Source organism: Dermacentor andersoni, chromosome 1 (assembly GCF_023375885.2).
Source record: "Dermacentor andersoni chromosome 1, qqDerAnde1_hic_scaffold, whole genome shotgun sequence".
NCBI classification, from domain to species: domain Eukaryota; kingdom Metazoa; phylum Arthropoda; class Arachnida; order Ixodida; family Ixodidae; genus Dermacentor; species Dermacentor andersoni.
This window is the reverse complement of record NC_092814.1, coordinates 33,363,534-33,376,956: the sequence shown is the minus strand read 5'-3', so window position 1 is coordinate 33,376,956 and position 13,423 is coordinate 33,363,534. Positions and strand designations below refer to the sequence as shown.

The following is a 13,423-nucleotide window of genomic DNA, read 5'->3' as shown; positions in this document are numbered from 1 at the left end:
TTACGTAACTACAGAAGTGAGGGAAAATGAGTTCGACTCGAGTTCAGTTTCCTTGTCTTCACTTTAGAAGTGAAGTGAAATGGGGATACGGGGAAGGCCTGCAGCAGGCATGGATTTCCGGCAGCTTATGTCACTGCACCTATGTGATCTTTTGCTGTCATTTAAGGCTTGTTTCGTCTGTAAGGGCCCGTAAGAAGAAGAAAACAAAAAAACGTACAAATTTTACCCATTTCAAATAAAAGCGTTCTCGCAGCGCAGAAGACGGAGAAGTAAAATAATTTGAATTGGCAGCGTGACCACTAGCATCTAAGTGGGTCGACTACAAAGCCAACGGAGGGCCACTCACTGTTGACTGTCAGCGTGACGGTGGTGCTGATTGCAGGGCCGACGCCGTTGGAGGCCTCGCACAGGTAGCGTCCCCTGTCCTCGCTCACTACGGACACGATGGTCAGCGAGCCGTTCTCCAGCACGTGGATGTGCGGGCTGCTCACGATGCTGTGAAACTCGCGCAGCTCGCCACCTGGTGAACAAAAGAAAAATTGAGGCGAACATTAGGAACGATACACGTCACATGATGTTCTCCTAACACAGCAATATAATCAACACAGTTGTGCAAAGCGACGCAGGGACAGGACTTAAGCGAGAAACACAACACACCTGAGCGCGTCGTCCCATTGTGCGCGCCGAGTTTCTGCGTGCGTGCAACACCGAAGACGGGTTTCAGTTCGCAAAGCTCTCTGTAAGCAGACCGCGCAAAGCAAACACGTTGGGGCTTTTTCTATGTTAAGCTTCTGTACTGGTCAGCCGAAATCTTGAGACATATTTTAGGTCGAGACGGAACCCATGAAGTCTGCTTTCACCTGTTGCATGGAATATTCTTGTAATGTGCCGGCTCACGCACCTAAAAAACCAGTTGAAAATTTTACAATCTCTCTACGTGTGGTAAACGTTCACACTCTTGTCTACAAAGTGATATACAGTATGATGCAAATGCGAACTGAATGTATACATTTAAAGATTCCCTGCCGACATCTTACCCAGTTATGAACCATTGCGCCGTGCAAGTTTTCTGGCTTGCACATAACCTAGATTACTTCTTTATTTTCCCATCGACCGCTTTGTTTAGACTTCTCTCCTCACGTTCCTTTTGTGTCGTTGTGCTGTGTACTTCATCGCTCTTCGCAATACGCCACTTGAAAACGTTGTACAGTTGTGTCCCTTGGAACTATAAAAAGCATTTTTATAATTGAGCCGAGAAGATTTAATGAGCTGAGGACTCACCACAGAGCATATTTTGCTTATGAGGACGCTGGTATCGTTATGCAAGGTTCTGCATCCATGCCGTATTTTAATCAACATGACTATATATATATATATATATATATATATATATATATATATTGTTACGTGTAGAAAGATACAGACGGAAGAGGCTATTTACAAGATATTTACACTGGACTGGAGCCAGAGCGCCAGGCCGACATTTTCTCGCCAAGGGCACAGACCTACTTCGTCGTCGTTCTCGCGGCGGCTCGTCTCTCGGGTATCTCCCGATAATATCGTAATACAACCCCCCGGCGGCAAAAGCGCTGTCACGGTGCTTTTAAATATCCAAGGCACGTGGAGAGTTGTAGGGCTTGAGTCGGGTGACGTGGACAATGTCACTGGTTGTCACACCGGAGGACGTAGTGGCCGTGGCTAGAACAATTTCATAGGTGACATCGGTCACTTGGCGGAGCACGCGATATGGGCCGGTATAACAGAAAAGCAGTTTCTCACAAAGGCCAACTTTACGCGATGGTGACCAAAGCAACACGAGGGTGCCGGGCGCAAAATGGACATCACGGTGACGGAGGTCATAGCGACGCTTCTGTTTGTCTTGAGAGACTTGTAGACGAACGCGCGCAAGTTGACGAGCATGGTCAGCACGGGCGATTGCATCACGGGCATAAGCGCTAGTTGAAGCTGTGGTGGACGGAAGCATGGTGTCTAGTAGTAGCGTCGGTTCGCGGCCATGCAAGAGGTAAAACGGGGAAAAGCCGGCAGTTTCGAGACGGGAAGAGTTGTATGCAAAGGTAATGTAGGGTAGAGCCAGGTCCCAGTCACGGTGGTCGTCGGAAACGTATTTGGATAGCATGTCTGTAAGGGTGCGGTTCAAACGCTCAGTGAGGCCGTTTCGTTTGAGGGTGGTAGGAGGTAGTAAACTTATGCTGAATGGAGCAGGCCCGCATGATGTCGTCAATGACTTTCGCCAAAAACGTACGTCCACGGTCTATTAGCAATTGACGCGGAGCACCATGCATCAAAATGATATCATGTAGAAGGAAGTCCGCAACGTCAGTTGCGCAACTGGTCGGAAGAGCGCGGGTTACGGCGTAGCGGGTCGCGTAGTCAGCCGCGACTGCAACCCACTTGTTTCCTGATGTAGATTCCGGAAATGGGCCGAGAAGGTCTAAGCCAACACGATGGAAGGGCTCGGCAGGGATGTCGAGCGGCTGCAGGTAACCAGCGGGTGGCTGGGAAGGCTTATTGCGTCGTTGGCAAACTTCACAAGCGGCGACGTAACGTCGTACGGAACGAGCAAGGCCCAGCCAGAAAAAACGGCAACGTACACGGTCATAGGTTCGAGATACGCCGAGGTGTCCTGCCGTTGGTGCGTCGTGGAGCTCTTCTAGAACGGTTGAGCGGAGGTGTTTAGGTATGACAAGTAGGAACTCAGAGCCGTCCGGATGAAGGTTACGACGGTACAGAGTACCGTCGCGGAGGACGAAGAGGCGTAGAGCGGCGTCGGCCGGAGAGTGTTCAAAACGGTCGATGAGTCCTCTGATGTTGGCGTCACGACGTTGCTCGTCGGCGAAATGAAGCAGCTGCGACACAGAGAATACACAAGCAGCACTGGTAATATTGGAGGAGTCAGAGTCGTCAACAGGGTAACGTGACACGCTGTCAGCGTCTTGGTGCAGGCGGCCAGACTTGTAGACCACAGAATACGTAAATTCTTGTAGTCTCAAAGGCCATCGACCAAGCCGGCCTGTAGGATCCTTTAGGGATGAGAGCCAGCAGAGAGCATGATGGTCAATGACTACGGAAAAAGGGCTACCGTAGAGGTAAGGACGGAACTTCGCAACCGCCCAGACTACAGCAAGGCATTCTCGTTCCGTAATGGAATAGTTGCGCTCCGATGGTGTGAGGAGGCGGCTTGCATAAGCAATAACGCGATCCTGGCCACGCTGACGCTGGGCTAAGACGGCACCTACGCCATGACCGGTGGCATCTGTACGCAATTCTGTAGGGGCATCAGGGTCGAAGTGGGCGAGAATGGGTGGTGAGGAGAGAAGAGTGACGAGACGAGAGAAGGCGGCGGCTTCTGCAGTACCCCACGAGAATTGTACGCCTTTCTTCAAAAGATTAGTGAGGGGTCTAGCAATTGCCGCAAAATCTTGAACAAAACGACGAAAGTACGAGCATAGCCCGACAAAACTTCGAACGTCTGCGGCTGTCTTCGGAACCGGAAAGTCTCGGACAGCGCGAGTTTTGTCGGGATCAGGCTGTACTCCGGAAGCATCAACGAGGTGGCCCAGAACAGTAATTTGGCGGTGGCCGAAACGACATTTCGACGAGTTAAGTTGCAGCTTCGCCTTTCGAAATACATCAAGTATAGCTGTTAGACGCTCAAGGTGAGTGTCGAACGTGGGCGAGAAGACGATGACGTCGTCGAGGTAGCAGAGACATGTGGACCATTTGAAACCACGGAGCAAGGAGTCCATCATACGCTCAAAGGTCACAGAGGCGTTGCATAATCCAAACGGCATTACTTTAAATTGGTATAGGCCATCAGGTGTGATGAACGCGGTTTTTTCTCTGTCCATATCGTCAACAGCAATCTGCCAGTATCCAGAACGAAGATCGATAGAAGAGAAATAGCTGGAACCGTGGAGGCAGTCAAGGGCGTCGTCTATACGTGGGAGAGGGTAGACGTCCTTCTTAGTAATGTTGTTCAGATGGTGGTAGTCTACACAGAAGCGCCACGTGCCATCCTTCTTCTTAACCAACACTACAGGTGACGCCCAGGGACTCGAAGAAGGCTCAATGATGTTTTTGTCTAGCATTTTGTTGACTTCGCTTTGAATTACTCGGCGTTCCGACGCAGAAACTTGATACGGTCGTCGGTGAATAGGAGTAGCATCGCCAGTAAGAATCCGATGCTTGATCGCGAGCGTCTGGCCTAAAGGGCGATCGTCGAAGTCGAAAATATCTCTGTAGGACGATAATACTTGGTAAAGGTCTTCAGCCTGCGCAGAAGACATGTCCGTCGCAACCATTTTCTGTATCTTGGGATCGGCGGCCGAGGCAGGCACGATGGGCCTGCTAAGCTCCCAAGAAGCATCGGCTGATAACGCTGCCACGTGATGGTCGCCGAGACAATCAGCGTTGGCAAGGCAAATACCTTGCGGTAGAATTTGCTTTGCCAATCCAAAGTTAAAGATTGGTATGCGAGTGTGGTTCGCAGTAATAGTAAGTATACTGTGAGGCACGGTAACGTCATACTGTAGTGGAATGTCGGGCAGAGGAGTGACGAGGTACTCGCCATCAGGGAGTGGTGGGTAAGACAAGAGTTCAATATAGGCTATTGATTTTGGCGGCACGCGAATAAAGCCGGTGGGGCGTAGGCGGCACTGGGGTGCGTCAGAAGGTTCTGCGAGAATCGGCAACTCAAGGCGAAGGGTACTGGCAGAGCAGTCAATAAGGGCAGAATGCGCGGAGAGAACGTCGAGGCCGAGGATTAGGTCGTGGGGGCAATGAGCAATTACGGTGAAGAGGACAGGGGTGTGGCGGCCGGCGATGCTGACGCGTGCCGTACACATGCCGATAATAGGCACAGTACCGCCATCCGCAACGCGGACGACGCGTGCCGACGTTGGGGTGAGGAGCTTTTTGAGTCGTCGTCGGAAGGCAGCACTCATAATAGAAAGATGTGCGCCTGTATCGATGAGTGCAGTGACAGGATAGCCGTCAACGTCAAGGTCAAGAAGGTTTTGGTTCGTTGGTAACGTGAGCAGAGGATTTGAGGGCAGGGTCGACAACGCAGCTTCACCTCCAGAAGCTGCAGTGCCTAGTTTTCCGGCTGGGTCCGGGAGGCGATAGGCGGCGAAGAGAAGCGGCGGGGTTGAGGCGAACGAGACTGATGGCGTCTAGGTGAGGGCGAGCGGCTGTAGCGAAGGTTCGGAGCAGGGGCATCAGCAACAGTGGGTTCATGGCGGGTGGCATAGGGAACAGAAGGTCCAAAAGTGCGGGAATAAGTGGCGGCGTATGTCCGAGGAGGTGGTGGCCATCGGTTGCGGCAGTGACGAGCGACGTGGCCGATGCGACAGCAGTGGAAGCAGATCGGCCTGTCATCAGGGGTACGCCATTCGGACGGGTTGCGGCGAGATATGGCAGAAAAGGACTGTCGGGGACGAGGATGGCCGGTAGAGAACTGGGGAACGTTGGGTTGAGACATTGTACATACGGAGTTCAGACCCATGTTCTCAAATTCCTGTCTGACTACGGCCTGAATCATCGCAATCGTGGTTGCTGGTGGATCGGGAGGCGTCGCGGCGAAAGCTGCTGACAGGCGGCCTCGAGCTCGCGGTGAACAGTACGGGTGACGTCGTCACAGGTGGTAGCCTGACGTGGTCGACGCTCACATGTCGACGTAGCAGCAGTGTTGGGTAGCCGCGTGATGTGGTGTGTGATACGGCGGCTCTTAGCCTGTTCAAGGCGACGGCATTCTTTAATGATGGCGTCGATTGTCGAGACGTTGCCGAAAACAAGCAAATTGAAAGCGTCGTCGGCGATGCCTTTTAGGACATGTGACACTTTATCAGCTTCAGACATAGCGTCGTCAGCTTTTCGGCATAGAGCCAAGACGTCGAGGATGTATGAAACGTACGGCTCTGTAGATGTCTGAACACGAGACGCGAGAGCCTTTCCCGCGGCAACCTTGCGGCCAATGGGGTCGCCGAACAGTTCCCTGAGCTTTTCTTTGAAATTGTCCCAACTGGTTATCTCGTCGTCATGCGTCTGGTGCCACAAGCGTGGGGTGCCGTCGAGATAAAAGATGACATTGGCGAGTATGATCGTTAAGTCCCACCTGTTTTTAGCGCTGGCATGTTCATATAGATTGATTAATTCGTCAACATCCTGTACCTCCAGGCCAGAGAACACACCAGGGGCGCGATGTTGGGCAACCGTGACGACGGGAGCAGTCGGACAAGCCGAAGCAGTTGCAGAGGTGGTCTCGTCACCGGAGGCATGGTGACAAGCTCGATGTACCGACCACTCCGGAGTTCCGTGGCGAGGACGGGGATCGCTCACCTCCACCAGAATGTTACGTGTAGAAAGATACAGACGGAAGAGGCTATTTACAAGCTATGTACACTGGACTGGAGCCAGAGCGCCAGGCCGACATTTTCTCGCCAAGGGCACAGACCCACTTCGTCGTCGTTCTCGCGGCGGCTCGTCTATCGGGTATCTACCGATAATATCGTAATACTATATATATATATATATATATATATATATAGCCATTACAGTGACCACATGAAGTAAATATAGCATAACGAATGAATAAAGGCACCACACTGATTCAGGGGAATTCCCTCCCTGTTAAAGTCAGCCAACACCGCTTTGGTGGGCACTTAAAGGAGTGTAAACACCAAATTTAGAGGTAAAATTGACTATAGCATAAGCTTTGCATGCCTACGGTCAACGCTTCTGCGAAGTATGAGTGATAGCAGACGCCCCTTCCACCCTAAAAGGTAACTTAATTTAATTTCAAAGTCTAAAAACATGCCTTCCTTCTCCAGACTCGTTGTGATAGCTACCATGAAAATGCCATGGTTGACAGCAGAACAGTGTGACGTCGAAGACGCTGGTGGCGACGTACTTTCAGAGCGGCTGCACGTGAGTTGTCGAAGCACGGCCGGGAGACGCAAGTGCACGTCTCCCGCCTATAGCTCCGGCGTCGACGAACGTGTGAAATTGAGCAGACGACGGCTGAGTTCGTAGTCGTCAGCGCTTTGGTGGTTCTCGTGAACTCCGTGAGGTCGGGTAGTCACGATTTACGTCCCTCAAAGGTCACCCACCCATACCGGCGGGAATTTCAACATCCGAAATCGGGCGATGGAAATCGTTTCGTATTAAATTACTGGGGACATGATCCTGCATATGATGGCCGCTATTATGGTCCCCCTAGATGCTATTACCCAAGACTAGAACATCATCACTGGAGAATTTGGTGTCTGCGCTCCCTTAAGAACTTCCATGAGCGGGACGCTGCAATTATTTATTATTATTATTATTATTATAATCATTATATAGGTTGCATTTACGCTACCCGACAATTATTGCTTGAGCAAGTTCTCTCCCATCAAGCCGCGGTCAAAGCTGCGTTCAGGTCTCGTGGCAAGCGTTGAGCGCGATGTGCTGACATTCACTTTCGCAACCTTTTCCGCCGTCAGCCTAATCTGGTGCAGTCGCGACACTGCAGTATGGATTTTCCTGACGGAAAAGTAGAAAAAAAAAAAAATATCGACTCAGAGCTCTCCCGACGAGCACCGCTCCTGGCCCCTGGACATCTCCCGTTTTTATGCCGCCCTGTAGCGCTCTTCTGTAGTGCGTCTCAAAATTGGCGCAGTGCAGCCGTGGCTGCGAGCGGGGTCCCGCAATCAGAGGAACGAACGGGGCTCCACCGAAGAGCGCGAATCCGCACAGCGACTGTAGGCGCTTAGAGCGCATTATTAGGCCGCCCTGCGGACACTCGGACGAAGCCGAAACCCGCTACGTGGTCAGCCTCTTGTGGTTGTACAGTCAAGTACTGTTGACACGTTGCAGCTAACAAGGAAAAACGCGCTCCGAAGAGTTAGTCAAACCGCATAGATTAATTACGAAAGTTTTTGAAAACAGATTATACGGATTATTGTAGTTTTTCTTTTTTTTTCCCGGTCAATTGCGTCAGAACGCACCGGGCGCCATACTTTTGGCGGCAAAACCATTAAGGTCCACAAAGCGGGTGTGAGACAGAAGTAGGCCTGTCTAAGTCCTGTGAAAAAAAAAAGTCATCCGATTAGTCTAGGAACAAAGCGACCACAATGCGGGCTAGGATATTGTTTACAGAATTGCGAGAATGCATATAAGGAGGCTAATTGACTTTATTGGCCCGCAGGATGTATATAGCGAGCAGTTGCTGAGATTTCTGTAAACCTTAGGGACCGCTTCTGAAACCTAAATGCTGGCTGTATGTCGTTCTCTAATACTTTGCACGCGAACACAAAAATGACTCCCATAATGCCGATTTCGTGCGCTTTATCGGCAGAAATATTATAATATCAAGGTGGTTATGCTGTTAGGCTTTCAGAAGATACTGTATTGTGGTCATAGCATACTAAGAGTATAACGTCTACGCGCACACATTTTTTTACCCTTTCCACCAAACAACATAAGAAAGTGAGGGCAGAGAGAGAGAGAGAGAGGAAGCTTCAAATCCCATTATGCAAGAGATACACAAAAAAGCAGCAAATATAATGCGCAAATTTTATTAGGAATGCTCTAAGTAAATGATAAAGGCAAAAATGTCGGCGTTTCAACACTATGCATACACCACAGTGTCTCTGAAGTTCATTGCAATATATGGAGTGGTTCCATTTGAGAATGTGTTCTACAAAATCTCCGCGGCATCTGTTACCTTTCCAGTATTTGCCATTACGAGTACCTTAGGTGATTCTAAAGTTTTTCTCGCAAAGCTGCATTCGCCAAGGTTTAACTGTAAACTCGCAATAATTCAGACAAAGCATGAGCGGAGCACATAATCTGTCCTAATTATTATGCGCTTACGACAACTACAATAACCGAGAGCAGGCTAAAACTCAACGCTCGCTATTTCTGGCTTTTTTTGGCAATCATGATCCGTGTCGGAGATCAGGCGGGTTGCTAATTATACGAATGGCTCGTTTTTTGTAACAGCAGCGGTTTCCAAAAGCTCTGAGACGGTGTCTTGATGGTTCGCGCTAGCAGTCAGTAGTTCGTTATAGCAGAACACACAAGTAAAGTAGTTATTTGTAATTAACTGAACGCGCAGAATGCGTCCTGACACACACACGCACGCACCCGCGCACACACACACACACACACACACACACACAAATATATATATATATATATATATATACAGTATCCCCAAAAGACTCTTATGTTTTATGAGAAAATTCCAGCCAATCCTGATGCTGGGCATATCATTAGCGAAGGTGGCCAGCCGATGGCAAAGAGCACTTCCGAGCGAGACGCTTTGTTAATTCAGGGGTCGTATAACGTAAAACTATTCCAAAATGTTCTTATTCCAATCCCCTGAAGTCAAATTTGCGTAACCGCCGACGCAAGCATAGGGCGGTCACCCGCAGGGTTGACTAAACAGACCAATCAAACGCTCTCCTCGTGCATAGGAGGTCACATTTGTTTGCTTCAAAAACCAATAACATTGAACTACGTTGAGCGGCTTGTCGTATCTAATTGGCTACGAGAGGTGAGGAGCACGCTCAAGTGGAGAGGGATTTGATGGGGCCGAGCCACTGCACTGAAAATCGATAACCGTACGAAGAGGGTGGTGCCGCCGTCTGCGATTGGTCCGCTTTCCCTTATTTAACTCGCGGTTGCTGGTCGAAAATCGTGGCGGCATGCAACGGAAGCTCAAGAATGACGCTAAAATGGATGTCGTTAACGTACCGAAAGTGCTCGAAAACGTTACGCAGCCACGCAAGAAGTTTTATTATACGCGAATAAACCCATGCTTTCCGGTACGTAGGTGCGAGTAGCCAGTGCCTCGGCGATCGGCGGCAGCCATCTTTTGTTCCTTTCGGAACGGGGCAGCCTGCGGCTATTCAGAAGAAACACCAGTTTTGTTCGGCATATTAATGCATCTTTAACGCGTACACGTCACTTTGACGAGGTGAGTTTTTGTGGTTTTGTGACGTGACGTGACAGGCAGGTGAAGTGGGTGCAGCGCGAAAGCCTTTGACCGAAAGCCGAGGGCTAACGGCGAAAAGGCGTCGAATCAGAAATAACTATTTTGCTTTTGTTCGTCAAATCATGCACAATCAGTGTGCACACGTCATATCAGATGGGGAGCTATCGCGGTTTTCGTGACGTCCCGTGACAGCCAAGCAAACTGGGGGTGGTCCAGAAAAGTTTTCAACCAATCACGTAGGGCTGATTGCAGAATTAGAATAGAAATGTTTGGAATAGTTTTACGTTATAGCGCCCCAGTTACAGATTCGAGGGCCTCTGCTGGCCTGCAGCTAAGTGACAGATCGCAGCTCGGAAGCGTTAGGACTTGGGTGGGAGATAGCGAGCTAAGCTAATTAAGCCGTTAGAAACCGAAGCCATTATTCGAAGCCCTAGATTTAATTAGCTATAACGTTCAGTTAATAATTCTCAACGTACCAGCACCGCCTCGGACGACGGGACAGAAACTATCTTATTGAGTGAACTAAATGTTTACTATGAGGTCGACCTACAAGTGTCGACACTCGCTCTGGAACTGTGGATAGGAGCCGTATCGAAGCGAAGGAGGCGGATGTTCGCTCTCAGCGTTTTCCGCTGATATCTGCTAAAGCAATCGAATTAATTTTGTTCGTTACTATGCATTTTAAGTTTTACTATCAGCATAAGAAGTGTCGAAGTTTTCGGTACTTACTGAAAGCAGCGTCTGATCATAAAACGCAAAGCAGACATTGTATCACATGACCTCACTTTTTTCATTTGATGACTTGGGTTGGGATAATGTGACGATTCTATTCCAATACCATTCTTTTTCACGCTTCGCCAGTGGTTGCCAAGGCACCTACGTTGTTACTATCGGCCGGTCGTGAACGGTGGATGATAGGAAAGGAGTGGAATTGTCGCGAATAGAATCCTTACCTCATACCGGCCTGAATTTGATACCTTGTTAAACCACTCTTTCCTTTTCTTGGTCACCCACTAACGCTACTGCCATAATGCCATCCATTTAATCTACGTAAAGCCACCTGCCTCTGTCTGGCGCAGTTGCACCCGCCTGCGTATGTGCTCCAGCCTGAAAAAGTATTTTTTTTATTTTATTCAGTGTTTTAGACCTTCGATCTTGCCGCTTTGAAATTGAAACCGCAGGCTCTTCATATAGTAGCCGGGGTCCGTATTCACAAAAGTTCCCTTACATAAGAGCGTTTCCTCATTGGCCAACGTTCCGGCGCCCGCCACTCCCGATAGCGATGACCGTGATAACAAAGCGACCATCCCGGACACCACTTATCAAAGAGGCGCATAATTGGTACATTTTTTTCGTTCACAAGCGCAGTTTCGCATTGGCCCGCATCTATCGCTTACGATATGGCCAACATCACGATTGACCGGCAACTGCTCTTAGGAGCAGTTCTAGCGTCTGAACGTCTTTGTGAATACGGACCCAGACTGCTCGTGTTGACGCGAAAGATCACACACAAAAAAAGATAATTCTTTACGTTTGAATTGCGTTTAAGTGCAAACGCACCATCCCGTAATTTGAATATTCCACCGTGTGACCCGCTGTTGCGAACGATTGCTGCAGTTTATTGGGAGTCACATTGCTTACGGTACGGAAGTGGGCACTCCGAAAGCGGAGAACGTTCGAAAGTAACTAGGCAAGTAAATTGAAGCGAGCCCGTAAACGACCAACAGCCGATGCGAATGTCGCGTTAGCCTTGTGATTCATACGGGGCCGATTGAAGTACTCTTAACCCAGGAATAAAACAGAAAAAAAAGTTGCGGTCACGCTAAAACGAAAAAAAAAAAAAAAAAATGCGCAACCAAGAACGTGTCAAACAATTTAGTCTTAAAATTTACAGTAAAAAATAAGTAGTTGGAGGCATAGCGATACGTGCACACTGCCGCAGCGAGCGGCATATGGGCATGAGGAAGGGGGGAGCCGCAACAAGGGCCGGCCGCCTCTGAAGCCGAGACGGTGTTGTCGGCTTGAGCGCCAAGAGCGTGCCGCCGAAGAGTGAGCGGCCAATGAATAAGAACGTCGGCAGCCGTCGGACAAAAAAAGAAAAAGAAAACCCTTCTAGGTTGCGCCAAAGTTTAGTCCCGACAACAGGCCAGAAAGCCCGAACGCTGCCGCCGGCTGTGATCGACCGAGTCTAGAGCTTTGCCCTCGCAAAAGGAAAACATAAATGAGGCGATGGTGGTGGAGGCATACCAGATGCGTGGACCCAACGGGTGGTACCAGCGCTGTGTAGACTACGCGCAGCTGTCGAACGCGTGACCGGAATCTCAGATCCGACCGCCAATACGTGTTTATTGATGGAAGAAGGAGAGAGAGAGAGAGAGAGAGAGAAAAAAAGAACTACGCGAGGTGAATTATTTCCCGGGCTGCCGCAGCCCGTTCCTTAACCCTTCCATCTGCGATCCCCCCCCTTCGTGCCCACTCCCTCACGTGCGCGCAGACTCCTCTCCCGGAGCGTAGAAGACGTGAGCGGTTCTGGGGCGCCGATAAAGGCTTAATTAAAACAGGGCCTTAATGCGGCTCGCTACGCCCTTTTCGACAATCACTTGGGATGCAATAACAAACCGGTGAAGACGCTCGGGTGCCGGTTGTAATTACACGAAATCAATTAAGAGACAAAACGAAAGGGGGAAAGAATGGCCACTGGGACCCTGGGAGCTTTCTCTGTTATTTCTCCCTGCAGATACTTCGTCCTCCCGCCTCCCCCCTCCCCTCCTTCCCCCGCCGCCGCTTTTTTTCCCCTATCTCCTCGGGTAGTAGGGGTGCGACGAGCAAAAAAAGAAAAAAAAAACGCGAGAAAAAGATTTCGGAAGAGTGACGAAATTTATGAATATATAAAACACGGTTAGCCCCAAAAACAAAGGCTGCATGCTTAAAGCGAAAGAAAAAAAAAAGAATGGGAAGGTAGAAAGAAAAAAGGAAGGAGTGACAAAGACGAGACAAAATGCAGGGGGGAAAAAAGAAAAAAAAAGCCGAGCGAAAGAAACGTGCCTTGGAAGAAGGTAAAATTCGAGGCGGCAGCGCATGGAAGCGGGCGCGTAAAATTAGGAAGGGAGATTGTCTGCCGCAATTAATAATTCACGAGTGTCGCCTAGGGGGGAGCAGCCTCCGCGGAACGGCTCGGTTCATTAGCGTGATAGGTTGGACTAAACTGTTCGAGTCACGCCATGCATGCTCGTGCACTTGGCACGACAACAGCCGGTGAAGCAATTGAGGTCGTGAGCGGGTAGGGGGGAGCGGAGGGGGACTCACAATCGCGACTGTGCTGCACGGGAAAGCGTGCGCTGCAGGGAGTGCGGTTCTCCGCGAAGTAACTGTGCGCGAAGCAATGGCGTGTTCATTATCCATTTCGTCCAGCGCGTGATTGAT

The 13,423-nt window shown here is 49.8% G+C and overlaps 1 protein-coding gene across 1 annotated transcript in view; it reads right to left on the bottom strand.

Moving 5' to 3' along the window:
• The window catches only part of LOC126546074 (cell adhesion molecule Dscam1-like), a 706,711-nt gene that overhangs the window by 83,402 nt on the left and 609,886 nt on the right, over positions 1-13,423 (bottom strand). Inside the window, exon 12 of the mRNA XM_072286086.1 lies at positions 347-520. Within this exon, the coding sequence (XP_072142187.1) occupies positions 347-520 (174 nt within the window). The remainder of the gene's footprint in view (positions 1-346; positions 521-13,423) is intronic.